This window comes from Bos javanicus, chromosome 9, assembly GCF_032452875.1.
Source record: "Bos javanicus breed banteng chromosome 9, ARS-OSU_banteng_1.0, whole genome shotgun sequence".
In the NCBI taxonomy this organism is placed as follows: domain Eukaryota; kingdom Metazoa; phylum Chordata; class Mammalia; order Artiodactyla; family Bovidae; genus Bos; species Bos javanicus.
This window is the reverse complement of record NC_083876.1, coordinates 52,624,249-52,650,939: the sequence shown is the minus strand read 5'-3', so window position 1 is coordinate 52,650,939 and position 26,691 is coordinate 52,624,249. Positions and strand designations below refer to the sequence as shown.

General features: G+C 39.1%; 1 protein-coding gene across 5 annotated transcripts in view; it reads left to right on the top strand.

Annotated features, from left to right (window-relative positions):
• The window catches only part of KLHL32 (kelch like family member 32), a 213,262-nt gene extending 187,096 nt beyond the window's left edge, over positions 1-26,166 (top strand). For all 5 annotated transcript variants that reach the window (XM_061427780.1, XM_061427778.1, XM_061427776.1 and 2 more), the window contains 4 exons: positions 7,781-7,839; positions 13,075-13,267; positions 14,917-15,011; positions 25,824-26,166. In XM_061427780.1, the coding sequence (XP_061283764.1) occupies positions 7,781-7,839; positions 13,075-13,267; positions 14,917-15,011; positions 25,824-25,985 (509 nt within the window). In that variant the 3' untranslated portion in view covers positions 25,986-26,166. The remainder of the gene's footprint in view (positions 1-7,780; positions 7,840-13,074; positions 13,268-14,916; positions 15,012-25,823) is intronic.
• Positions 26,167-26,691: the final 525 nt, after the last annotated feature.

Genomic DNA, 26,691 nt, shown 5'->3' with positions numbered 1-26,691 from the left:
AGCAGAGTTGATGAGGGCGAATGAATTCACTCATGATGGAAAGTTTTTAGACTGGGAATGCCCCAGAGGATCTACTGGAAGAGTTCAGCATGCTAGGATCCCAGTTAGGTGGGGTCCAGGGCCTAAGGTTTCTTGAGGGAGAAATAAGTTTGTTGTGATGTGGAATGACTGCCTAAGAGGCTCTGTTTCTTGCTCCTGAGGAGGAGTTTGGGGCTTGATAGCTTGACATTCCACTAAAAAGTTCCTGAAAGTGTTAGTCGCTCAGTAGTTGTATCTAACTCTCTGCAACCCCATGGACTGTAACCCGCCAGGCTTCTCTGTCCATGGGATTTCCCAGGCAAGAATACTGGAGTGGGTTGTCATTTCTTTCTCCAGGAGCCCTTCCCGACCCAGGGATCGAACTGAATCTCCTGCATTCCTGGCGGGTTTTTTACCCTCAGTTTCTAGTAAGCTGGAATTCCACTAAGAATGAAATAATCTTTTTTTTTGTTTTAGGTCTCAGCAGCTAGCTGGGCCCAGCAGTTACTTTTTCTTCTGTTCCCCACTCCCCTCCAGTTATGCTCCAGCCTTTACTACTCCCCATCTGAGAGAGATTAAAACAAAACCATTACAGTATTATACTGAGATGGAAGCCAAACAGAAATGAACCATTCTACAATGCTTTTGAAAGACTTAAATGGTTAAAAGAAAGCAATCAGATCACCTACACATTCTCCAAAATAATCACCAAAGCTTTCATCCTAAACTGACTTCCTTTTATTCTGAAGCAGCATTTAGTTTCCCCTCACATTGCTCCTGAAGAAATGAGGCTTAAAGAGGTTAAGTGGTTTTTTTGGATAACACAGTGATTATTTGGTGAAGAAGGAATTTGATTTCTGTGTCTCTGGTTTTTGAAAACCATACTTTCCCCCACGAAAGTACACAAATCAGTTACAAAAAAAAAAGATCTCAAAAACAGATGCTTACATTGTAAAAAGAACTTCCAAACGGCATGACTGAGAGTTAATGATACACAGAATAGTTCATACCTGGACATTTGTGTAGGATCAATGATCATTTGATTGTCTTTAATTAACTGACCATCTTAGGGCACAGAGTTGACCCAGATAATGTCTTTCTTTTTGTGTTTCTATAGTTTAGATTCTGAAACAGAAATGATATAAAGTTAAAATGTATAAAGGAACAGTGATAATATGGACTATTCTAAAGTATCAATATATTGGCTTAGGTTAGAACATTGTTTTCTGAAAGGATTACATATTATAATATAATAGCCTAATGGCCTTTCACGTTGGTAGCTTAAGTAGGTAAACAAACAAACAAACAAACAAACAGCGATTGGCTCCATTTCTTTCATGGCGAGAATAGTCTTTGTTCAGATGATCAATTTGTGTCTGTCTAGATGAATTTAGAAAAAGAAAGTAGAAAAAAGAGTGAGCTGAAGTGGTCTACCTAAGAATATGAGAAATATGTCATTTTTCTTTATTCCCAAGAGGAGAGAAGAAGAGTAAAGCTATTGGGTGGGCCAAAAAATTTGTTCGATTTTAAGTGAAAATACACATTTTTCATTTTCACTAGGAACCTGATTGAAAAACCTATTCACTAACCAAACAAACTTTTTGGCCAACCCAATACATCATAGAAATAGGGAACTGGTTGAAGAGTTTGTGTAATAGCAGGAAAAAGGTAAAAGATTCAACAAGAACACAGCAAAACCAGCACACTAGAGATAGGCAGTAGTGACCTTTAGAGTTTAATCCTGCTAGGAACCTGTAGAATCTTTGCAGGCAGGATTCCAGCTTTCTACAGAATGAGGAATTGGAGTTAGAGTGGATTTTACTGAGATTTTAAAGGTCAGCTGACATCTGCATTGTAGTAGATGTTACCATCACTTATTATTTCACTTAGTTAAAATACCGTGGTGCACACTTTACATATTTTGGGTTACGAATTTACATCTGCACACTCTAGGTGACATATATATATATATAAAATTTATATTTTCAAGTGCATCAATCTTTTCGTTATAGGTTTTTATAAATTTGAGACTTTCTATACAGGATTTCGAATGTATTAATTACCTATCCATTTGTGTGGTTTCCTCAAGTGTGATAGAAATAATATGGATTCTAGTTTTAATTTAATGCATGGATTAAGGATGCTTCTATTCAAGATGCTAATTTAGTAGAAAGATTCTTGGCTTTAATTGTTTATGTGGCAGTATTAACACTCCCAAAATATGGGCAGTATAATCTCATGTAAAAATAAGATAATAAAATGTTTATTTTTGCATTCATTATAAATATTCTCATGGTATCCCTTTTATCAAGGAATATTAATGAGTTTGGCTCTTTTAAAAAATGACTTATATGAACTTAAATAATGCCAGTTTATTCTTTTGATAATTAGACTATGAATGTGAAGTTTTAAAAAATCTTTGGCAAATTGGAGCAAGTTTACATACAGAGCAGAAGCTAAAACTGTTAAAAAGGAAAAAGTCTTTGATACCCTTATAAACCAGTCGGTAATTCTGGTTATTAGAAAAAAGAACTATAAGGAATCTATTTCAGATTACAAAATTCATTCATGAGTTCAATATTCCATACTTAGTTACTTTTTCAGTATTCCATATATACTCATTTGTACCTTTTATGAAAATGGTAAGAAAGCTTTATGAACAAACTACTACAATATCGTGGTAAGCTTCCCTTTATGGATGGCTGCTATGCCAAGTACTGTCATTCATCTGAAACCCGAGAGAGAGGTTTCAGTCTGCATTTTGCATATGAGGAACTGGGCTTGGCTGCTAAATGGCTTACCCAAGGATAGAGTCATAAAGGCGCTGTAAGGGGGGACACATAACACAGCTTGTGCTGAAATTCTCCCTCGCCACCCCCAGATTACTGTGAGGCTGGCACTGCAGGCCTTCAAGAGAGCTGCAAAGAACTCTAGATGGTTTTCCATAATCTTGACTGGCTGACGGAATTCCAGCCTGGAGCAGCTTCCCTAAGAGCATTGTTGTTGTTGTTTAGTTGCTAAGTAGTTCCAACTCTTTGAGACCCCATGGACTGCAGCACGCCAGGCTTCCCTGTCCTTCACTATCTTCTGGAGTTTGCTCAAATTCATGTCCATTGAGCCAGTGATGCCATCCAGCCATCTCATCCTCTGTCATCCCCTTCTCTTCCTGCCCTCAATCTTTCTCAGCATCAGAGTCTTTTCCACTGAGTCAGCTCTTTGCATCAGGTGGCCAAAGTATTGGAGCTTCAGCTTCAGCATCAGTCCTTCCAATGAATATTCAGGCTGATTTCCTTTAGGATTGACTGCTTTGATCTCCTTGCTCCCCAAGGGGCTCTTGAGAATCTTCTCCAATACCATAATTCTAAAGCATCAATTCTTTGGTGCTCAGCCTTCTTTATGGTACTCTTATAACCATATAAGACTACTGGAAAAACCATAGCTTTGACTAGATGGACCTTTGTTGGCAAAGTAATGTCTCTGCTTTTTAATATACTGTTTAGGTTTGTCATAGCTTTTCTTCCAAGGAGCAAGCATCTTTTAATTTCATGGCTGCAGTCACCATCTGCAGTGATTTTGGAGCCCAAGAAAAGAAAATGTCACTGTTTCTACTTTTCCCCCATCTATTTGCCATGAAGTGATGGGAACGGATGCCATGATCTTCTTTTTTTAAACATTGCGTTTTAAGCCAACTTTTTCACTCTCCTCTTTCACCTTCATCAAAAGGCTCTTTAGTTTCTCTTCACTTTCTGCTATTAGGGTAGTATCATCTGCATATCTGAGGTTGCTGGTACTTCTCCTCGCAGTCTTGATTTCAGCCAACAGCACGGACACATTCAGTTCTTTGATCCTGCTCTGCTCCAGTAGGGGTGCAGTCACTACATTAGGTACCACAGACTCCTATCAAAGACTTTAGTACTCTCTACTTAGCAACAGAGATGCCTGAAAAGAAAAAAAAAAAAAGAGCAGAGCCAACAGACTTGACCTAACTTGACTAATATATATTGACCAACACTATTTTATAGACATTGTCAGCATTGGTGAGTTGTTGCTTTTGAGCACAACGAATTTCGGAGTAGTGAGCTCGCAGTAGTGGAGACAAAGGTTGTTTGTTTGGCAGTCACCTGTCATCTTCTCCCTGGCATGCACTCATCCATCTGTCACAACGTTTTGTGGGAAGTTGAACAGGGAAGCTTAAGAAAAATGTTTTACTCTTGTCTTGATGATAGAAAGCATTTCTCACTGCTGGTAGCATGGTGGTAACTTTTCATTCCTTCTGGCAGTTTTTAAAGACTTATTTGACTTTGAGGGAACCTGCCGTATATCTTTAAGTCACAGTTCAAAAGTATAAGACAGGGTTGTTCATTTTCAATTTTGGCTGAAAAGTCTTAACTTTGACTCTGGCACTTCAAAGTTAGGGAAAACTTGGCTTTAAAAATGGTTGCTGATACGAGATGGCATATTTAATGACAGATGTATCTATAGAAAGCTGTTAAGATGCAGATTATCCCCCCTGGGGTGGGGGAGGGAGATCAAAACTGCCAATCTATAAAATATACTCGATAGAGGAAGGCATGGAATCTATCTTTGCAAGTGCTTTGATTGCAGGGGACAGTATAGCAGCATGTGGCATCATAACCCAGAGCAGACAAATCAGCTTGATGACTTTCAAAGCTGGGAATACTGCTGCAGGCAAGGGTACTCCAGTCTAGGAGAAATTAAAACATATAGAGACTGTTATTAATTCCATATCTATTTTTGTATAGTCAAATCTGTATGCAAATCCTTAGCATCTCATTTCAGAAGATTAATCTAAAAGTGAAGAGTGTTATGTGAAGGGAATGTAATGATAAAGCTCTGAAAATGAGTAATACTGCTAGAGAAATGTGGGCTGCAAACTTGGATGCTTTTTTAAAATTTATTTTTTGTACTGAGAAGAAATGCTTTTTATTTATATGCTCATTTGTAAGTTGTTTCAAAGGGGGAAAGCAATAGAACCAATTCTTAAGGTTTTTCCCTTGCCATCCTGACTTGGCAGAAGTTACAGCACTCAGCTTTTTAGGCACCTCCTGCAGTTTAACATTCTAGAAGTAATCAACCAAATAACTAACTAGGACTTTTATTCTTACCACCAACTAGTAACCCAATATCTCATTTCTAAACATTGTCATAAGAGTGAAAATTTGTATGTAAGGGTAAGGAATCTAATTACTGGGTGCAGATTAAGGGGGAAAAATTGTATTATAAATGCATCTGAGGAAGACAGTAAATAGTAAGTCTGAAAAGCAGGAAGATAAGTGGTGTGCCCTGGTTGGGAGAGAGGGTGCAGTAGCTGCATTCTAATCCATTGGTTGTACATTTAATCTATAATGGGCAGAGTCTCATACGTATTGTAGTGTTAATATCTTCAAATGGTGTCATAAACAGATAGTTTACTGCAGTAGATATTAATTCTGTCTCATATTTCTAAAACAAGTAGAGAGACTGTCAGAGTTTTGAAATAATGTGGGGGGAGTTCACCTTCTGTTCCCTCTCATTTGGAGAAATGATTATAGGCAAGCTGGACATTAATCTGGAGGTTATGGGCCAGATCAAAAGCACTTGGCAATCATTTTAACCCTGAAGACTTGTGAGGTCTCAATAGATTTGATTACTTTTCTGTAGTTATGCTGAGATAGAATTATTGGACATTCACGTTTTAATCAGATAAAGGAAGGTTGAGGGGGAAGCAAACATCCCTCTGTATTTGACATACATTTTGACTCTACATAGGTATTTCAGCCTCAGCTTTCTTAAGTGTATTATCTTTTTCTTTGATTTCATCTTTAAAAATGAGACATTCAATGAGAAATCCAGAGAAGACTATTTGAGGGCAGGAAGCTCATTTCTCTCTGTTCTTTGTGGATTTCTTCTGCAGACAAACCACTTTCCGTGATCTTGAAAGTGGTTGCAAGCTTCAGAGAGAACTTATAAAAAAAGCCTTCCAGTTAATAGTAGCTATGGTCAGTTACATGAAAGATACACTGTCCTTACAGGGATTGAGACAGTAATGGTTGGCCTGGACTAGTTTCCTCTCCTTTATATATCCATTAGTATTGACTGATTATTCCACTTTCGTTAAGCTGATGCACTAATTCTCTAGTGTTTGGTTGATTTGACTTCTGGCCATGGAGTTGACAGTTGTGACCTATCCAAAATATTTGAACTACCAAAGCAAAAATTTTACTGGACAAAGTTAAACAGACAAGGAAGACTTGATTCAAGACTATTGCACTAGGGGAGAGAGATTAGAATGCAGTCTGAAGTCAACTCCTCTGAAAAACAATAGGGTTTTTAAGCATTGGGGTGAACTAGAAGAAATATACCAAAGTACTTTTGGAGGAAGGTTGATCTGTGTGATGTGTGGAGCACATTCAGTTACCCTGACTCTGTAAATGTTTTTCTCTGTGGCTTGGTCATTTGTGTTTCCTGATTTGCATCCATCAGAATTAGGCTCCTAGCCTTCATAGAAACTGAGAGATGGGAACATTATTTTCCTTGATGATAACATCTCAATGGGATGGGTCCCAGGTCTTCAAGGAAGATGCTCCTGGGTTGTAAAACTTGCAGGAAGCTTCATAAATGATTTATGCCATTCCTCTTACTTCATCTCATCAAGTGGATTATATCATCCCCATCATCATCATCAGAAGTACAGTACAGTAAGGTATTTTGAGAAAGAGTCCACATTTACGTAACTTTTATTAGAGTATATAATTGTTCAAATTCATTATTAGTTATTGTTGTTAATCTCTTACTGTGCCTCATTTGTAAATTAAACTTTATCACAGGTGTATGTATATAGGAAAAACAAAGCATATACAGCATTTGGTACCATCTTACACTTTCAGGCATCCATTGCAGGTCTTGGGATTATTATTGAGTTAAATTCATATTAAGTTTAAAGTAAAGGATTTCTTTTTTCTGCTTAATGTGACTACTGGAGAAATTAAAACTGCATATGTGACTCTTGCTTGTGGTGCTTATTCTATTGGACAGCACTGGCTCTAGATCTCTTTTGATGAATAATATGTTTTTTTAGATACAGTTCTTCCCAAGAGACATCAGGGTATCACTGTGTCGGGACTTCCCTGGCAGTCCAATGGTTAAGACTCTGCCTTCCAGTGTGTGGGGTATGGGTTTGATCCCTGGTTGGGGAGCTAAAATCCTGCATGCCTCTGGGCCGGAAAGCCAAAAAGTATAAAACAGAAGCAATATTGTAACAGATTCAATAAAGACTTTAAAAATGATCCACATCAAAAAGTCTTTAAAAAAAAAAAAAAAGATATTACTGTTCACTGTGTTAGCACACCTAAGACTACAGCCATAAAATGACCAAGTTAGCCAAGGACAAGAATTTTCCATATAACTATGTCCCTGGCATAAATATTGTAGAGATTTGTGTTAAGTGTGCTCCACTTGCTCCCACTCCCTCACCATATTTTGCGCCTCATTTTGGCCATGCAGAGCCGCTTGCCAGAAGTGGGGGCCTCGTGGTAATCTCAGCGTACTTGTTGCTTGCTCTAAACTGGATTGCTTCTGAAATGTTTCTTGAAAATGAAACTGCTTCAACAGTAAGCTTCTTAACTATGTCATGGGTTCACCGTGAGGGTGTACAAACAGATCCTCAGCAGTAGCTAATTTTCCTTTAATTGTATCTCATTCTTATGTTGGACTATCCCATTTCTTATTCATGAAAGCGCTAACATGTGCTAATCCATTACAGGTGGAGTAACTAACACGGCACAATATCAGAACAGACTAATGGTATATGAACCTAAGCAGGTAAGACTCATCTAAGAAAAGCTCATTACCTTAATTAAAATGAATTTTTAAAGAGTCCTCCAGTAATTAGGAGTTGGAATGCCAAGTCTATACACACACATGCATCTTAAACTTACATAGAGAAAAGGAAGCATCTGGATAAACTGCTTTTGGGTTGCTTTTTTTTTCCCCTTTACAAAACATGAAATTTCAGCTCTTTTTGTTTTATGCTCTACTCAATGCTTAACTCTTTCAGAGTTTTGCATAATGTAGGAAAAAGGGAAAATATGTTGACGAGTTCAGTTCAGTTCAGTCGCTCAGTCATGTCTGACTCTTTGCGACCCCATGAATCGCAGCACGCCAGGCCTCCCTGTCCATCACCAACTCCCGGAGTTCACTCAGATTCAAGTCCATCAAGTCAGTGATGCCATCCAGCCATCTCATCCTCTGGCGTCCCCTTCTCCTCCTGCTCCCAATCCATCCCAGCATCAGAGTCTTTTCCAATGAGTCAACTCTTCGCATGAGGTGGCCAAAGTACTGGAGTTTCAGCTTTAGCATCATTCCTTCCAAAGAAATACCAGGGCTGATCTCCTTCAGATGTTCAGATCAAGATCCTTCAGATGTTGATGAGTTAAATGCCCTTCTTTCCATTTATCTCAAGTGGCTGTTCGTCTTTGAGATATCCTAAGAAAGGATTTGCATTGTCCTGTTGCTGCAGCCTTTGAGAAGGCTTGTCATTCTAGGAGGGAAGCATGCTTATGGTTTTGTTATTCTCAAATAAATAGTAACTTTTATTTAACCCCATGTAGCCAGCATATCTCAGGTTCTATAGTGAAGAATAAGTCTGAAGGAGAAGTATCTGAAGGGGTGGAGTATGTTTTTCATCTAAGAACTGGCCTGGACTGGGCACATTGGGATGGTGCCTATCCCGTCTGCCCACTTCTCATGCACATTTCATGACTTTTCTTTCCCCACAAAAGAACTATTTTTATTTTCTTTTCCTTCTACCAAAGTATCTGTTAACTGTGGCACATGTTTGCTGAACTTTGCCATTTCTGTGATTTTGGTAATGTAAGTATTTTTCCTGGTTATGACAATATTCCAAAATGATTTGGAGGTCAGATCTTCATCAGCTGAAGATAATGGAACATGGAACTGGGTCGGGATTAGCCATCAAATATATGTTCAGAGTGCCCTCAGTCTATTTTGTACCTTTTAATTTTTACAATTCCTTGATTCCGAGTGTAACAAAAGTATTTCTGTCTTTGCAAGTGTGTTTCCTGATGTCATTGTAAGCTGTCGATTTTGGATACCATGTGTTCCTGGGCTGGGTGTCTCAAGAGGGATCATTAATTACAGTTGCGTGAGTTTGGTGCACACGTGGTTAAAGAGGAAGAAGGTGTTAACATTTCTCAAACGAGTTCTGTTTCGTGTTTGTACACACATGCTCTTGTTTAAAATTCTGCTGGCATATTGTTTACGGTGGGTGCTGGCAAACATCACATCTGCTTGCATCTTGCTCAGAATCTCAATAACTCTATCATTCAGCCCTGGTGCTTATTTCTCTTCTAGGCCTTTGTGGAGAGTCCGTAATGCCTGCCATCTGCCACAGAGCACATCGCTACCTGCCAACAGGCAGGCCGGGGTGACCTCTGCTTCCTCAGCACTGATTAGTATTCACACGCTAGCTTATTAGGAATGACCCCACCAGGCCTCTCTGTTTCTTTGCCTTTGCAGCAGTTGGCGGCTCACCTGGCAGGCACGGCAGTGAAGGAAGCTAAAGATATAACCAGGGGATGCAGGCAGGCTTTGCAAACCAGATGGCATCCATAGTCCTGTGGCAGGGGACTGGACTGCTGGTGCAACACTGAGCCCTCATACTGTGATGCGTTGCCTCATAGAAAGCACCTACAGAAAGCACCATCGTGTCTTGAGTTAAATCCACTCGTGTGTAATGTATTAAAGGCATTTCTTAGAATATCTAAAAGAAAGGTTTAACTTATTAAAGATACAGTTAATTGGAAGGAGAGTCTTATTATGACAGGTTTAAAACTGGGGGACCAGATGAATGCAAGCCTTAAACAATTGGACAAACCACTTTCTTTTTTCTTGTGAGTGTATCTTTAAAAGAGAAATTAGAAATGAGCCAGTCAGTATGCCATTAGTGAATGAACCGATATTTATACAAAACTTTTTTTTTTTTTCATTTCCACCTTTTACACCTCTGTGAACTGGTGAAATTGTATGTTTTCAAAGCATCATGATTTTTCTGGTCGAAACCCAAATTTTTCTTGGAAGAAAGAAATTATCTGTGTTCTTCCTGTATGTTTAGTGTTTATATAAAAATAAAATGGTTAGGCTTATTTACCTGTCCATTACTTGAGATTTAAATTAAAGTCATATTTGATTTTCACCTATTTTTATATTTTAAATAACCTTATTTGAGAGGAGTTGAGAATACCTTTCTTAATCCTGAGAGTGATACAGAACCAAACATTAGAGGTTTCACCATTTCCTAAAGTTATCACAGAAAATTTGGTCTTCTGTAACAGAAGACCAAATAACAATATGCCTGGAAATAACTCTTCCCAATTTGGTGAAGATGTGAGTGTAAATATATTAAAGGCTGTGAGGGATTTGTTGCTGAATCAAAATTTTGCTCTTCCATTGACCTCAGGAGGTTCATCCTGGAAAGAACAGCAAAGCTGCCCTCACATTAGCTTACGTAGGGTTCCCTGTGAGCCAGTGATTTCATCACAGTAAGTTTCCTAGTTCAGTTCAGTCACCCAGTCATGTCCGACTTTTTGGGACCCCATGGACTACAGCATGCTAGGCCTCCCTGTCCATCACCAACTCCTGGGGTTTACTCAAACACACGTCCATTGAGTCAGTGATGCCATCCAACCATCTCATCCTCTGTCATCCCCTTCTCCTTCCGCCTTCAATCTTTCCCAGCATCAGGGTCTTTTCAAAAGAGTCAGTCCTTCATATCAGGTGGCCAAAGTATTAGCGTTTCAGCTTCAACATCAGTCCTTCCGTTGAGTATTCAGAACTGATTTCCTTTAGAATGGACAGTTGGATCTCCTTGCAGTCCAGGGGACTCCCAAGAGTCTTCTCCAACACCACAGTTCAAGAGCATCAATTCTTTGGCGCTCAGCTTTCTTTACAGTCCAACTCTCACATCCATACATGACTACTGGAAAAACCATAGCCTTGACTAGATGGACCTTTGTTGGCAAAGTGATGTCTCTGTTTTTTAATATGCTGTCTAGGTTGATCTTAACTTTTCTTCCAAGGAGCAAGCATCTTTTATATTCATGGCTTCAGTCACCATCTGCAGTGATTTTGGAGCCTCCCAAAATAAACTCTGTCACTGTTTCTACTGTTTCCCCATCTATTTGCCATGAAGTGATGGGACCAGATGCCATGATCTTCGTTTTCTGAATGTTGAGTTTTAAGCCAACTTTTTCACTCTCTTCTTTCTCTTTTATCAAGAGGCTTTTTGGTTCTTCTTCCCTTTCTGCCATAAGGGTGGTGTCATCTGCATATCTGAGGTTATTGATATTTCTCCTGGCAATCTTGATTCCAGCTTGTGCTTCATCCAGCCCAGTGTTTCTCATGATGCACTACTCTGCATTTAAGTTAAATAAGCAAGGTGACAACATACAGCCTTGATGTACTCCTTTTCCTATTTGGAACCAGTTTATTGTTCTACGGAGAAGGCAGTGGCACCCCACTCCAGTACTCTTGCCTGGAAAATCCCACGGATGGAGGAGCCTGGTAGGCTGTAGTCCATGGGGTCGCTAAGAGTCGGACACGACTGAGCGACTTCCCTTTTACTTTTCACTTTCATGCATTGGAGAAGGAAATGGCAACCCACTCCAGTGTTCTTGCCTGGAGAATCCCAGGGACGGGGGAGCCTGGTGGGCTTCCATCTATGGGGTCGCACAGAGTCGGACACGACTGAAGTGACTTAGCAGTAGCAGTTGTTGTTCTTTGTCCAGTTCTAACTGTTGCTTCCTGACCTGCATACAGATTTCTCAAGAGGCAGGGTCAGGTGGTCTGGTATTCCCATCTCTTTAAGAATTTTCCACAGTTTGTGGTGATCCACACCATCAAAGGCTTTGGTGTAGTGAATAAAGCAGAAATAGATGTTTTTCTCAAACTCTCTTGCTTTTTCGATAATCCAACGGATGTTGGCAATTTGATCTCTGTTTACTCTGCCTTTTCTAAACCCAGCTTGAACATTTGGAAGTTGATGGTTCACGTACTGTTGAAGCCTGGCTTGGGGAATTTTGAGCATTACTTTACTAGCGTGTGAGATGAGTGCAATTGTGTGGTAGTTTGAACATTCTTTGGCATTGCCTTTCTTTGGGATTGAATTAAAACTGATCTTTTCCAGTCCTATGGCCACTGCTGAGTTTTCCAAATTTGCTGGAATATTGAGTGCAGCACTTTAACAGCATCATCTTTTAGGATTTGAAATAGCTCAACTGGAATTCCATCCCCCACCACTAGCTTTGTTCGTAGTGATGCTTCCTAAAGCCCACTTGACTTCACATTCCAGTGCTGACTGTGGCTTATTAGATCATGAGCTCCTTATTGCCAAATTCAGACTTAAATAGAAGAAAGTAGGGAAAACCACTAGACCATTCAGGTATGACCTAAATCAAGTTTCCTAAAGTGCACATTATCAGACATGTGTGCCAGGCACTGTTCTAAATGCTTTAGGTGCATTAGCTCATTTAATCTTCACAACAGGCTTGTCAGTTGGGTACTGTGATCTCCGTTTTACAGAGGAGGAAACAGGCAGAGACAGGTTAAGTAAATTGCCAAGCTCACACACAAATTATAAACTCGGTAGCCTGGATCCAGAGCCTGTTTTGTTATCATTACAGCACTGTACACAAACACCTATGCGTGTGCACTCCTGAGTCATTTGTAGGAGAAAGTTCTCTCAACTGGGAGTTAACTATTATGAAAACTTCTAAATTCTCATATGCTCCTCTTACAAATGCAAAATGCCCTATAAAATGCAACCCAAACAGGAGGAAATGCCTTATGTAAGTTGCAAAACAGAGTTAGAACATGTGGGATCTTCTCCACTTGTTCTCAGGTAAGACACCCATTCCTTTCAAACTAAGTAAACAATATTTAAATAGAATGTGGTCCACCAACAACTATTAATGAGGCACTGCTGTTTTCTGCCGTGGACATCTCCAGTTAACAGTTCACCTGCATTTCTTTTCTTTTCAGAATAAGTGGATAAGCCGTAGCCCTATGCTGCAGAGGCGGGTCTACCATTCCATGGCTGCTGTTCAAAGGAAGCTTTATGTTCTTGGAGGCAATGACCTGGATTACAATAATGACCGGATCCTCGTGCGGCATATAGATTCCTACAACATAGACACTGACCAGTGGACACGCTGCAATTTTAACCTGTTGACTGGCAAGTACCTTTGATTAAGTAAATCAGGAGAAAGAAGAGATTCAGGAAGTTGACAGACTTGTTTTCATAGACATCTTGAGGGCAGCTCTAAATATTAACTGCATGGAGTAGAACAACTTGGTTTTATTACAAAAGGTGAACATTGTTTATCTCTGACTCAGCCCATTGGCTGAGCACCCAGTTTCTCGGGGCCTGTGCTTACCTTTGTGTGCGTTTTCACTTTGTCGAGAGGCTTATCAGGTCCGTTACTGTCAATCAGTATTCATGTAGGAACACTGGTGTAAGTAGGGAGGGATCAGGTGCTGAAAGAGTTAATGACTCTATAGGAGCAATTTTTCTCTTCTCACTTTTAGTCTTGTTAGTTCAGAAGAATGGTCTTCACTGTTTATCACTGTCTGATATTGGGTTTTGCCTGTATTTTCCTAAAGAGAAAACGCTGGAGATGTTCTGTGCGTAGGGGTTTAGCAGCACTTCTGACCACACAGACCTATCCAGCCATCACCACGATCAGCACTAGGTAGGGACCATCCTCATCCCAAAGCGAATGAAAGAAAGCAGCCAACAGCCTGCCCCTGACGTTTCTTTAGGAAGCTGAAAACTTTCTCCCTTCTTGGCTTGCATTATTAAGGTCCCTTCCCTTCCCGTAATTAAAATCACAGACTCAAAAGGGTGGGCAGGACTATGGCCTGAAGGCATTTTAATACGCTGAGTGGGCACTGTCACTCACAGCCACTGCCAAGGAGGCCACATTGGGGGCATAACCAATGTGAGGGGTTTAGATGCTTTATACTGCGCTCCTGTTTTTCTGAAAAATGATCTGAGGCCCACCTACAAGCACTTAACTCTAAGTTCCTGTAGTGGTACCTTAGCCCCTTGGTCCCTCGATCTGTGATTCTGTCTGCTATAGGATCCAGCTTATTTATTACCTGAGTCAATTCTGTGTCAGCCCATCAATAAGAAGAGACTGTCTCACTCTCTGATGGCCTCCAGGGAAGAATATGTGGTAGTGAGTTATTCTTTTTTTTTTTTTAATGGAGGAGGAACCTTTCATCATTTTGGCGTGTCTATATCTAGGGACTACCCAGGCTGGTCCCACCTCAGGAACTTTAATATAGTCTTAAAACTGTTGTGTATGTAAAGAAAAAGGAAGGTAGTAACTATCAGTCTTTTTCTGTCATTTGTCTTCATTTGGGGCACGCTAGGGGCATGGCTCGGTTTTATTCGCTTCTTGGGGTTGCAGCTGTTAGAGATGTAAGCACTTGCCTTAAAAGTATTTGTATTCAGTAGAACAAGAGGTGTTTTGCACTCCTAAAATATACTTTATTTCCATTAGTATTAATTAATGGCCTTCAACATGGTATGAAACTCTTCTGTATGGCTTATTATTGCTGTCTTTAATGCTATATTTACTAATTTGACTGGCTATTAAGTGTTATAACCTGGTTCTGACCCAACACAGATTCATTCTCTGAGAGTGGTTAATTCTTTCCTCTGAGACCTGGGAGGCAGGGATTAGTTGCAGCAAAAATCCTGTGGAGTATACACATGTGCCACAGGGGAAAACTATCCCTCAGTGGCAAAAGGGTTAATTAAGACATGCAAGGAAATAGATTTATTTTTCCTCTTTTATTCAATTCTCTTTACTTTAGGCCAAAATGAATCTGGAGTTGCTGTCCATAATGAGAGAATATACTTAGTTGGTGGATATTCGATTTGGACAAATGAGCCTCTGGCTTGTATCCAGGTGAGTGGTTGAAGTCCTCTTTTGAAGTTCATTCAAGTGGTTCAGTGAGGTTATTTTTTTGTAGTGCTGAATTGAAGAAAGAGAATATTTACATGTAGAAAGAAGATTGAGCTCCTTTGTGCAGCTAGTTCAGCCACTAAACTTCATTCTGCATCCTAGAAATGATATCTAATGATTGAGTCCTGTTGAAAATAAAGATGGGAATGAGCTTTAACAGTAATATAATATATACGGGATGTGGGGGAAGTGGAATGCCTTTCCCTTTTTTATAAACCAAAACCTGTTGAAATCTTGGTAACAGTACTTCCACATCTGCAAAACTTATTTTCTGTATATTCCAATTCATTCATTTAACAAATGCCCCCTATAATGGTGTTCTTTCCTAGCATTAGTGAGTAGTCGTGTTTTGTGACTGGTCTGAGGGGGGAACCTCTGCTCCCAGAGTATCCTTGGCACATCAACATGTGAGCAGCCTAGACTGGGCAAGCTGCTAGCTGGGCTGTTCAGAACAGCAATGGCTGTTGTTGATATATATAGTCAAGGTGGTATTATTTATGATTTTTTTTTTTTTAACAATTCTTACCAGAGCTGTTTTTCTACTTTGTGTTCTCTGATAACATATTGACATGTATTAGCCCTGACCTTTCCCTGATCCCCAGAAAAATATATCATTATAACTATTCATAATATCTAACCTCATCTTTGTGGGAAGATTTTAAATAGATGCTTCAATGTCTTTAATAGTGGCAGGACTATTTGAGCTATTAATTTCTTCTTCACATCTCATAAGGTATGTATCTTTTTTTCAAGAAACTTTCCCATGTTTTCTAAGTTTTCAAAAATGTTAGTATATAGATACTGAGTTCGCTATATTCTACTTTACATTCGTAATATTGCTTTTTTTTTTTTCTTTCCTTCCATTCTTGATCTGTCTTGCCCAAGATTTGTCTGGGGATTTTTTTTTTTTTTTTTACTTTTTTTTACTTTTTTTAAAATTTTATTTTATTTTTAAACTTTACATAATTGTATTAGTTTTGCCAAATATCAAAATGAATCTGCCACAGGTATTTTCTACTGTTGATATAGATAAGTAGTTTTAAGTTAGCAAAGGTAGCATAGAAATGAATATTTAACAGGCTTGTCCTGATGGATGTAGTTTATGATCTAACAGAGGGAATGTAATGTGTTAGTTTAATGTATACGACATGATTTTATATACCTATACATTGCTAAGTAATCCACAGTAAATTGAACATCCATTACCTCACATAGTTGCACATTTGTACTTTTTTCTTAGGAGAACTTTTAAGATTTAGTTCCTTAGCAAGTCAAATATGCAATATATTATAGTCAACATTCAGGACATTGTATCCCTGAACTTATTCTTATCACTTTTTTGAGGTATCTTTTGACTAACTCACCTATTTCTGTCACTCCCCACTGCTTGCCTCTTGCAACCACCAATATGTCTTTGCTTTCTATGAGTTCAATTTTTTTTTTTATTTCACATGTAAGTGAGGTCATAGAGTTTTGTCTTTTTCTGACACATTTTTTTTTTTGGATTGGCCAGAAAGTTTGCTTGGGTTTTTCCATAAGATGGTACAGAAAAACCTGAATAAACTTTTTGGCCAACCCATTACCTAGAATGATGATGCCCTCAAGGTCCATATATGTTGTTGCAAAAGGACTTCGTATTTTAATGTCTCCTTCTATATATATATGTTTGTGTGTGTAGATAGATAATTATCTCACATCTTCTTTATCCATTCGTCCATAAGTGGACACTGAGGTTATTTCCATGTCCTGGCTATTATATACAGTGCTACAGTGTACAGGGTACAGATGTCTCTTCATGATACTGATTTTGTTTTCTTTGCATAAATACCCAGAAGTGGAGTTACTAAATCATAAGGTATTTTTAACTTTTTGCAGCAACTTCATACTTTTTTCCAATAGTAGCTGCATCATTACTAGAAAGCATTATAAAGCTAGTGGATGAAGGTGATGGAATTCCAGCCAAGCTATTTAAATCCTAGAAGATGATGCTGGTAAAGTGCTACCCTTAATGTCAGCAAATTTGTCAGTTTTCATTCCAATTCCAAAGAAGGGCAGTCCCAAAAATGTTTAATCTCCCAGACAGTTGTGCTCATTTCATGTTAGTACGGTTAATGTTCAAAATCGTTCAAGCTAGGCTTCAGCAGTATGTGAACTGAGAATTTCCAGATGGACAAGCTGGGTTTAGAAAAGGCAGAGGAACCAGAAATCAAATTGCCAACATTCGCTGGATCATAGAGAAAGCAAGGGAATTCCAGAAAGACATCTGTTTCACCTACTATGCTAGAGATTTAGAGTGTGTGGATCACACAAACTGTGGAAAATTCAAGAGATGGGAATACCAGACCACCTTCCCTGTCTTCTGAGAAACCTGTGTGCAGGCCAAGAAGCAACAGTTAGAACTGGACATGCCACAAAGGACTGGTTCCAAAGTGGGAAAGGAGTATATCAGGGCTATATATTGTCACCCTGCTTATTTAACTTATATGCAGAGTATATCATGAGAAATGCCAGGCTGGATGAATCACAAGCTGGAATCAAGATTGTTGGGAGAAGTATCAACAACCTCATATATGCATATGATACCACTCTAATGGCAGAAAGTGAAGAGGAACTAAAGAGCCTCTTGATGAAGGTGAAAGAGGAGAGTAAAAAAGCTGTTTGAAACTCAACATTAAAAAAACAAAGATCATGGATTCCGGTCCCATCACTTCATGGGGAATAGATGGGTAAACGACGGAAACAGTGACAGACTTTATTTTCTTGGGCTCTGAAATCACTGCTGATGGAAACTGCAGCCATGAAATTAAAAGACATTTGTTTCTTGGAAGAAAAACTGACAAACCTAGACAGCATATCAAAAAGCAGAGACATCACTTTGCCAATAGTGATCCCCCTAGTCAAAGGCATGGTTTTTCTAGTAGTCACGTATAGATTTAAGAGTTGTACCATAAAGAAGGCTGAGCACCAGAGAATTGATGCTTTCAAACTGTGGTGCCAGAGAAGACTCTTGAGAGTCCCTTGGACAGCAAGGAGATCAAAGCAGTCAATCCTAAAGGAAATCAACCCTGAATATTCATTGGAAGGACTGATGCTGAAGGTCCAATACTTTGGCCACCTGATATGAAGAACCGACTCATTGGAAAAGACCCTGATGCTGGGAAAGACTGAAGGCAAAAGGAAAAGGAGGTGGTAGGAGATGGTTAGATAGAATCACCGACTAAATGGACATGAGTTTGAACAAACTCTGGGAGATAGTGAAGGACTGGGAAGCCTTCTGTGCCGAAGTCCATGGGGCTGCAAAGAGTCAGATACCACTTAGCACCTGAACAACAACAGAGCTACACCAATTTACATGCTTTCCCTACCGAAGGTGCACAGGGTCACTAATCATGGACACTAATTAACTCATTACATCTGGTTTCCCAAACAAATCTGTTTTCAAAAAGATGAAGGAGTACATGTGTGTATCTTAAGCCACTGAGGATATTCTAGAGTAGCCTCAGGATTAAGGTGATTCTGAAAGAGGCAGTTCATACATTTTAATCAAATAAATTTTAATCAAAGCTTGTGTTAATGGAATAAATTTCATCTCTGAGATTGGACAATAAAAGATCCTAATGTATCTGTTTTTTTAAAAAAATAAGCATTATGGGTAGTTCTGCATTCCCATAGTCACTTTGAAGTACCACATCAATCAATCATTTGCAAAAGCTGTGTTTATTTCCTTGGCTGGCATGTTAGTCCCACAAAGCACAGATAAGCAGGATAAAGGCTTTTAAGAGCCTTTATTATTTGTAGATAATAAGTTCATATAAGCATATGAGTTGTCATTTAAAGAGAGGCTTGGAATGTTAAGTCTTCATGGATAACAGACTCATCACATATCTTCGATTTTAGCTACTGACAGCTGATTATAGGTTACATTATCATTCATTCTAAACCATGGCTGTACAGTCTGAAGTATTTATTTTTTGGGTGACTACAGAACTATTTATTTTGGTTCATTAACAGTAAATATGTTGATGGTTGAAGAGACTGCCTACATGTTCGAGCCATTTCCTTCCTACTTTCTGGAAGAATATCCAGCAGAGAAGATAATGAGAGACTGAAATAGTATTTATGAGAAGACACTGACTAGACAGTAGAAATTCCTGAGTACATGTCATCAGGTTGAAAATCACAGGAGCCAAGACAAGAGGGTGGAGTAGAGGACACAAGCTGACCTCTTCTATGGAAATACCAAAATCACAGCTAACTGCTGACCAACCACTGACGCATGCTGGAAGCTACCAAGATACCCTGCATCCATAAGACGGTGGGAGGGATCAATTGTGATGAAGTTCAACCCCATACATGCCGGGTGGGCAACCCACAAACCCAAAACTAATTATATCACAGAAGTTCTCCCACAGGAGTAAAAGTTCTGAGCCCCACATCAGGCTCCCCAGCATGGGCGTCTGGCAACAGGGGGAGCCCCCAGAGAATCTGGCTTTGAAGGCCAGTGTAGTTTAGTCACAGGAATTTCACAGGACTGGGGGAAACAAATTCCATTCACGGAGGGCACTCACAGAGTCTTGTGTGTACCAGAACTCAGGAAAAAGAGTCACTGTCCTTGTATGAGACTAGGCCAGACTTACCTGCTAATATTGGAGGCTCTCCTGCATGGGGGGTGGGGGTGTGTGGCCGTGAAGTCAGAATGGTGTAAATCACTGCTGCGGAACAATAAAGGATGAAAAGAATAGTCTAAGAGACCTCTGGACAATAGTAAATGCACTAACATTTGCATTATAGGGGTCCCAGAAGAAGAGAGAGAGAGAACAGACCTGAGGAAACCTTTGAAGAGACAATAGCTAAAAACTTCTCTAACATGGGGAAGGAAACAGTTACCCAAGTCCAGGAAGCACAGAGTCCCAGGAAGGATAAATTCAAGGAGGAATATGCTGAGACAGTAATAAACTGACAGAAATTAAAGGCAAAGAAAAAGTGCTAAAATCAATAAGGGAAAAAAATAATGTACAAGGAAACTCCCATAAGGTTATCAACTGATTTCTCTGCAGGTAAGAAGGGAATGTGGCATGATACATTTAAACTGATGAAAGGGAAGAACCTACAACCTACTCAACAAGGCTCCCTGAAGATTTGACAAGAAACCAAAAGCTTTACAGATAAGCAGAAGCTAAGAGAATTCAGCACCACCAGACCAGCTTTGCAACAAATACTAAAGGAGCTTCTCCAGGTGGAAAAGAAAAGGCCGTGACTAGAAACAGAATTACGAATGGGAAAGCTCACTGGTAAAGACAGACATACAGTGAAGGTAGGAAATCATCTGCACACAAATATGGTATCAAAATCAGCAATTGTGAGGAGAGCACAAATGAAAGATATTGGAGATGCACCAAAAAAAATAATTACAGGCCAATATCACTGATGTGAACATAGATGTAAAAATCCTCAACAAAACATTAACAACAATACATTAAAGGGCTCATACACCATGATCAAACGGGGTTTATCTTAGGGATGCAAGGATTTTTTGATATCTGCAAATCAGTCTGTGATATACCACACCCACAAATTGAAGAATAAAACCCATATGATCATCTCAATAGATGCAGGGAAAGCTGCTGATAAAATTCAACACCCATTTACAATTAAAAAACTCTCCAGAAAGTAGGCATAGAGGGAGCCTACCTAAAATAATTAAAGGCCATATGTGACAGACCTACAGCTAACATCATAATCAACAGTGAAAAGCTGAAAGCATTTCCTCTAAGATTAGGAAAAAGACAAGGATGTTTACTCATACCACTTTATTAAACATAGATGTGGAAGTTATAGCCATGGTAATCCAAAGAGAAATAAAGTGAATCCAAATTGGCAAAGAGGGAGTGAAACTGTCACTGTTTGCAGATGACATGATACTATATATAGAAAATCCTAGAGATGCTACCAGAAAACTACCAAAGCTTGCTAATGAATTTGGTAAAATTGCAAGATACAAAATAAATGCAAGGAAATCTGTTGCATTTCTATACACTAACAATGGAAGATCAGAAAGAGAAATTAAAATAATCCCACTGCATCAAAAAGAATAAGATACTTAGGAATAAATCTAAGGAAGCTAAAGACCAGGACTCTGAAAACTGTTAGATGCTGATAAATTAAAGATGATACAAACAGAAGATATACAGTATCTTTGAATTGGAAGAAATCAATATAGTTATTAATAAAATGACCAATAATACCCAAGACAATCTACAGATTGAATGCCTTCCCTATCTAATTACCAACAACATTTTTCACAGAACTGGAACAAAATTTTTTGAAAAATTTATATGGAAGCACAAAAGCCAAATAGCCAAATCAATCTTGAGAAAGAAAAGCAGAGTTGGAGGAAAGAGGTTCCCTGACCTTCGGACAGTACTACAAAGCTATAGTCATCAAACAGTATGGTACTGGCAGGAAAACAGAAATATAAGTCAACAGAACAGGATAGAAAGCCTGGTCAATTATACACCAACGGTCAATTAATCTACAAGAAAGGAAGCAAGACTATATATACAATGGAGAAAACAGTTTCTTCAATAAATAGTGGTAGGAAAAATTAAATTACAGTTTTTAACACAATACACAAAAATAAACTCAAAATGGATTAAAGACGTAAATGTAAGACCCAATACTGTACAATTCCTACAGGAAAACATAGGCAGACCACTCTTTGATATAAATTGCAGCAGTATCTTTTTTGATCTGTCTCCTAGAATAATGGAAATAAAAACAAAAATAAACAGATGGGACTTAAAAGCTTTTGCACAGCAAAGGAAACTATAAAAAAAATCAGCAAAAGATGGCCCACAGAATGGGAAAAAATATTTGCAAATGGTGCATCTGACAAGGGATTTCCAAAATTTACAGACATCTCATGTCGCTCAATATCAGAAAAATCCAAACAAAAAATGAAAAGACCTAAATCTGTGTCATCTGTCATAGATGGTCACAGATGACCAAGAAGCACATGAGAAGACACTCAACATCATTAAAAATTAGAGAAATGCAAATCAAAACTACAGTATCACCTCACACCAGTCAGAATGGCCATCATCAAAAAGTCTACAAACAGTAAATGTTGGAGAGTGTGGAGGAAAGGAAACCCTGCTACACTGTTGGGAATGTAGATTGGTACAACCAGGATGGAGAACAGTATGGAGGCTCCTTAAAAAGCTAAAAATAGAGCTACCACATGATCCAGCAATCCAACTCCTGGGCATGTATCTGGAAAAAACCATGTTTCAAAGGATATGTGCACCCTAATTTTCATTGCAACACTGTTACAATAGCCAAGACATGAAATCAACCTAAAATGTCTATCAACAGAGGAATGGATAAAGAAGATGTGGTACATATATACAGTGGAATATTACTCGGCCATTAAAAAGAATGAAATAATTCCATTTGTAACGACATGGATGGACCTGGAGATTATTGTGCTAAGTGAAGTTGCTGCTGCTGCTAAGTCGCTTCAGTCGTGTCCGACTCTGTGTGACCTCATAGACGGCAGCCCACCAGGCTCCCCCGTCCCTGGAATTCTCCAGGCAAGAACACTGGAGTGGGTTGCCATTTCCTTCTCCAATGCACGAAAGTGAAAAGTGTAAGTAAAGCCGCTCAGTCGTGTCCGACCCTCAGCGACCCCATGGACCGCAGCCTTCCAGGCTTCTCCGGCCATGGGATTTTCCAGGCAGGAGTACTGGAGTGGGGTGCCATTGCCTTCTCCCTAAGTGAAGTTAGAGAAAGTCAGTTATCATATGATACCATTCATATGCAAAATCTAAAAAAAGATGATACAAATGAACTTATTTACAAAACAGAAACAGACTCACAGATTTAGAGAACAAATTTATGATAACCATGGGGGGAGAATCGAGGGGGAGGGATAGGCTGGGAGTTTGAGATTGACATGTACTATGTTTAAAACAGATAACCAACATGGAGCTACTATAAATCACAGGGTACATGGCTCAATACTCTGTAACAACCTAAATGGGAAAAGAATTTCAAAAAGGATAGATATATGTATAACTGAATCACTTTGTCATATACCGAAAACAATCAACATTGTTAACCAACTATACTCCAATGTAAAATAAAAATTAAAACAAAAAAAAATTTTTAAGCTCCAAAACATTGAATAACTTGAGATATGATCTGTGAAGGAAAGAAGTATAGGCAAGAGTGGAGAAAATAGTATAGATGTTAAAAATATCAAAAGTTTAAGTTTTTTTTAATAAGTCACAAATATGTAGAATTCTTGGATTCTAAAGGCATGGCTGGCTAAGACTAGTGAAACTCACACTTAAATAGTTCACAGAGTGGTCTGTTAACATCCAGAAGGACTCGTCTTTTTTTTTCCCATCTTGAAAATACCAGCCAGTAACCTATTAGACTGACCCTTCTGGACTCTCATTAAAGTTTATTTAACTATCATTTGTAGGATTCAGCCACACAGGGATGAAGCATGTCAAATGTTGAGAAACCATACTTTTTTATCTTCTTTTCTGCTGTGTGACTTACCACAAACCGTTTAACCCATTATGAGGACAACTGAAACGAGAAAAGCTGAGATGCTCTTAAATTAATAAAGATTGGGCTTTGGACTTGTTAGTAATACTTACACATGGAAAATGTTAAGTCCTGAGGAGTCAGGTGCTCTTGTTTATTCAGTGGGTGTGTAAGCAAGCAGCTGGCACAGAGCTTGACTCTAGTCTGGTAGGTATCCTGTGGATGACAAGCATAAAGGAGCAGCTGCCTAAGTGATTGGTCTGTGCTGTCAGATCACCTCCACTGCTCTTCACTTACGATTACTTCTTTTTGGCTGGAGGATATGCTGCCAAGTTGGCACTTCCTTCTCCCCAATGCCTTCTCTCTGCCAGCTTTCAAGGGAGCGTTTTGGAGAAAAACCACCAACCCTTCGTTCTCCCCGTCTTACAGATTAAATAAATTACATCTGCTCAGTGGCTTCCCAGGTGGCATAGTGGTAAAGAATCTGCCTGCCAATACAGGGGGTGCAAGAGACATGGGTTCAATTCCTGGGTCAGGAAGATCCCCTGGAGTAGGAAATGGCAACCCACTCCAGTATTCTTGCCTGGTGAATCCCATGGACAGAGGAGCCTGGTGGGGTTACAGTCCATGGGGTTGCAGAGTTGGACCTGACTGAGCACGCACATAGGCACTTACCATACACAGTCTCTCTTGGTCCAGGAAACCAGACAAAAGTTCTCTGGATGGGTGACTTCAGCTTTTGTGCTCTAAAAATGTATTCAGTTGGGGTGGGGATGTCACAAAATGGCATGAAATCCTTATTCTTTTTTGGGTTGCAACTCTGAGGCAAAAAACTGGCTCTACCACTTACTAGCTATGTGACCTTGAGTAAGTCACACAGCTAGTCAAATTCACAGGGTGGGGGAATAATACTTGTCAAATTGATCTTGAAGTTTCTCCAGGAAAGAATACAAGAATTACCAAGAAATGCTTGAAAATGAATGAGAGAGACATGCCCTTACCCAAAGTAACTGTAAATGTGCTATTGTAGGAAGATACATAAATCAACAAAAGAGAACAAAGAAAAATCTGTATGTAGCATATATTGGAGTGATTTAAAATTAGTAGTGACAGGGCATATTGTTCAGTAAATGGGATGGGACAGCTAAATGTCCATTTGGGGGAAAAAAGCTACAGGTATGATCTTTTACTCTAGGCCTTACTGATGTCTGTCTTTATGGGCTTGGATCCCCAAATCTCAAGGGCCCCTTTCATCTGAAATAGTGCATTACTGCATTAAAAGCTTAAGAATTATCCACTTAGGTGACAGATGTGGGTGTAAGAGTGGATGGGACCACTGAAGAGTGCCACAGGGTCTGTGGTTGGAATGCTGGGGCACGTCTGCATTTAGGATGTGGCCGGAAGAAGTGGACCAAAGTGGCTGACACCAGGACAATATGAATGACAAACTGTTTTTTTAAGGTCATAGAACCCAAGGAAGGAAAAGTTTTAAATGAAGTTAGAGGAAGGTCGTATGAAGACAGGATAAGATGATTGAGGGCTATTTTTATGGGTTTGACAAGTATGACATGGCCAGCTTGTCTTATAAAAGAATCTTCCTAGTACTAAGATTAAACCAGAAATCAGTGAGGTGACAGCAGGCACTAACTAACAAAGATTCTTTTCCATATAAGGAAAGAGATGTAACTCCAGCTTAACAAGGAAATAACTGGGGAAAAATCTCCAGAAGCAACTGATTTTCTTGAACCTGTTACGAAGCTATAATATTCTCTGTGCCAGACCCTGCGCGAGATGATCTCACCAGTTTTCAGAGCAAAGCTGCAAAGTCAATGTTGTTTTCATATTGCAGATGAGGATTTGTAAGCCAGCATACAAACAACGCTTACTAGTTTGGGCAAGTTACTTAACCAATCTAAGGCCGTTTTATTAAAGGACGATAATGCTGCCTGCATCTCAACACTTGTTCTGAAGGCTAAATAATTATAAACAAACATCTATGTACATACACATAAATGTGTAGAATAGTATTTTACAGGAACTAAATACATATTTCTGGTACAACACTGTGAGGAAAATAGCAATATGTAAGATATAGTCATGTCAGCATAACTGAAATTAACTGCAGGTTCTCTTTCATGTGTACACAGCTTTATTTTGAACAACCACCTTTAACATACAGATTTTTCCCTTCCTTTGTAGGTACTGGATGTAAGTAGAGAAGGCAAAGAAGAAGTATTCTACGGGCCTAGACTCCCTTTTGCTTCCAATGGAATAGCAGCATGTTTCCTCCCCGCTCCGTATTTCACATGCCCTAACCTTCAGACTCTTCAAGTGCCTCATCACAGGATTGGCACTGTCTGAAAAGCCAGTGCTTTCTTAATAACTGTCATGAACAGGAGGAAAAAAAGCCTGACTTTTGGATACTGGGCATGAAAATACTCAGTGCTCAATGCTTCCTTGTTCTGTTTTCTAGATCTTATTATATTCAGATAAACATAAGCAAAAAATGAAGTTTTCTAAAATACACATTATTGAAAATGCCTGTCACTCTTCTCCGTGTGTGTCAATATATAGTATGTATGACTTTTACTGTGGTGTTAGCTTAGGGCCGACTGAGTGGTCTATGGGTCTTTAAAGCATTCTTTATACACCTTGTCTAATCAGTGCTGTCCAGGACACTACACTCTTAGTGAGGCAGTTTATTTCACAAGTACTGCCGTCAGTGATCTTCAAAAAAATTGTCAGTACTTAATATCTTTACTAAACCCTGGGTTTGTAATTTTTCTGTTAAAAATCCAACATTATACAACACTGCTGTATAAGCAGAGTACTCACCATTATGACATCATAAATTTTTAAATGCCATATTTTATTCAAGGTAATATGAATAACAGAAATACACTGGAATAGCAGGTGGAGTACCCAGATTTTTCACCTTGGTTGCTCTGTGACCTTGGCTTAACTTTACAGAGCTTCAATTTTCTCACTTTTTAAGGAGGGCAATTATTGATTTACATATTAATTCAGAAGAACGTTGTGAGGATTGGGCAAATGCTCTGAAGTACTT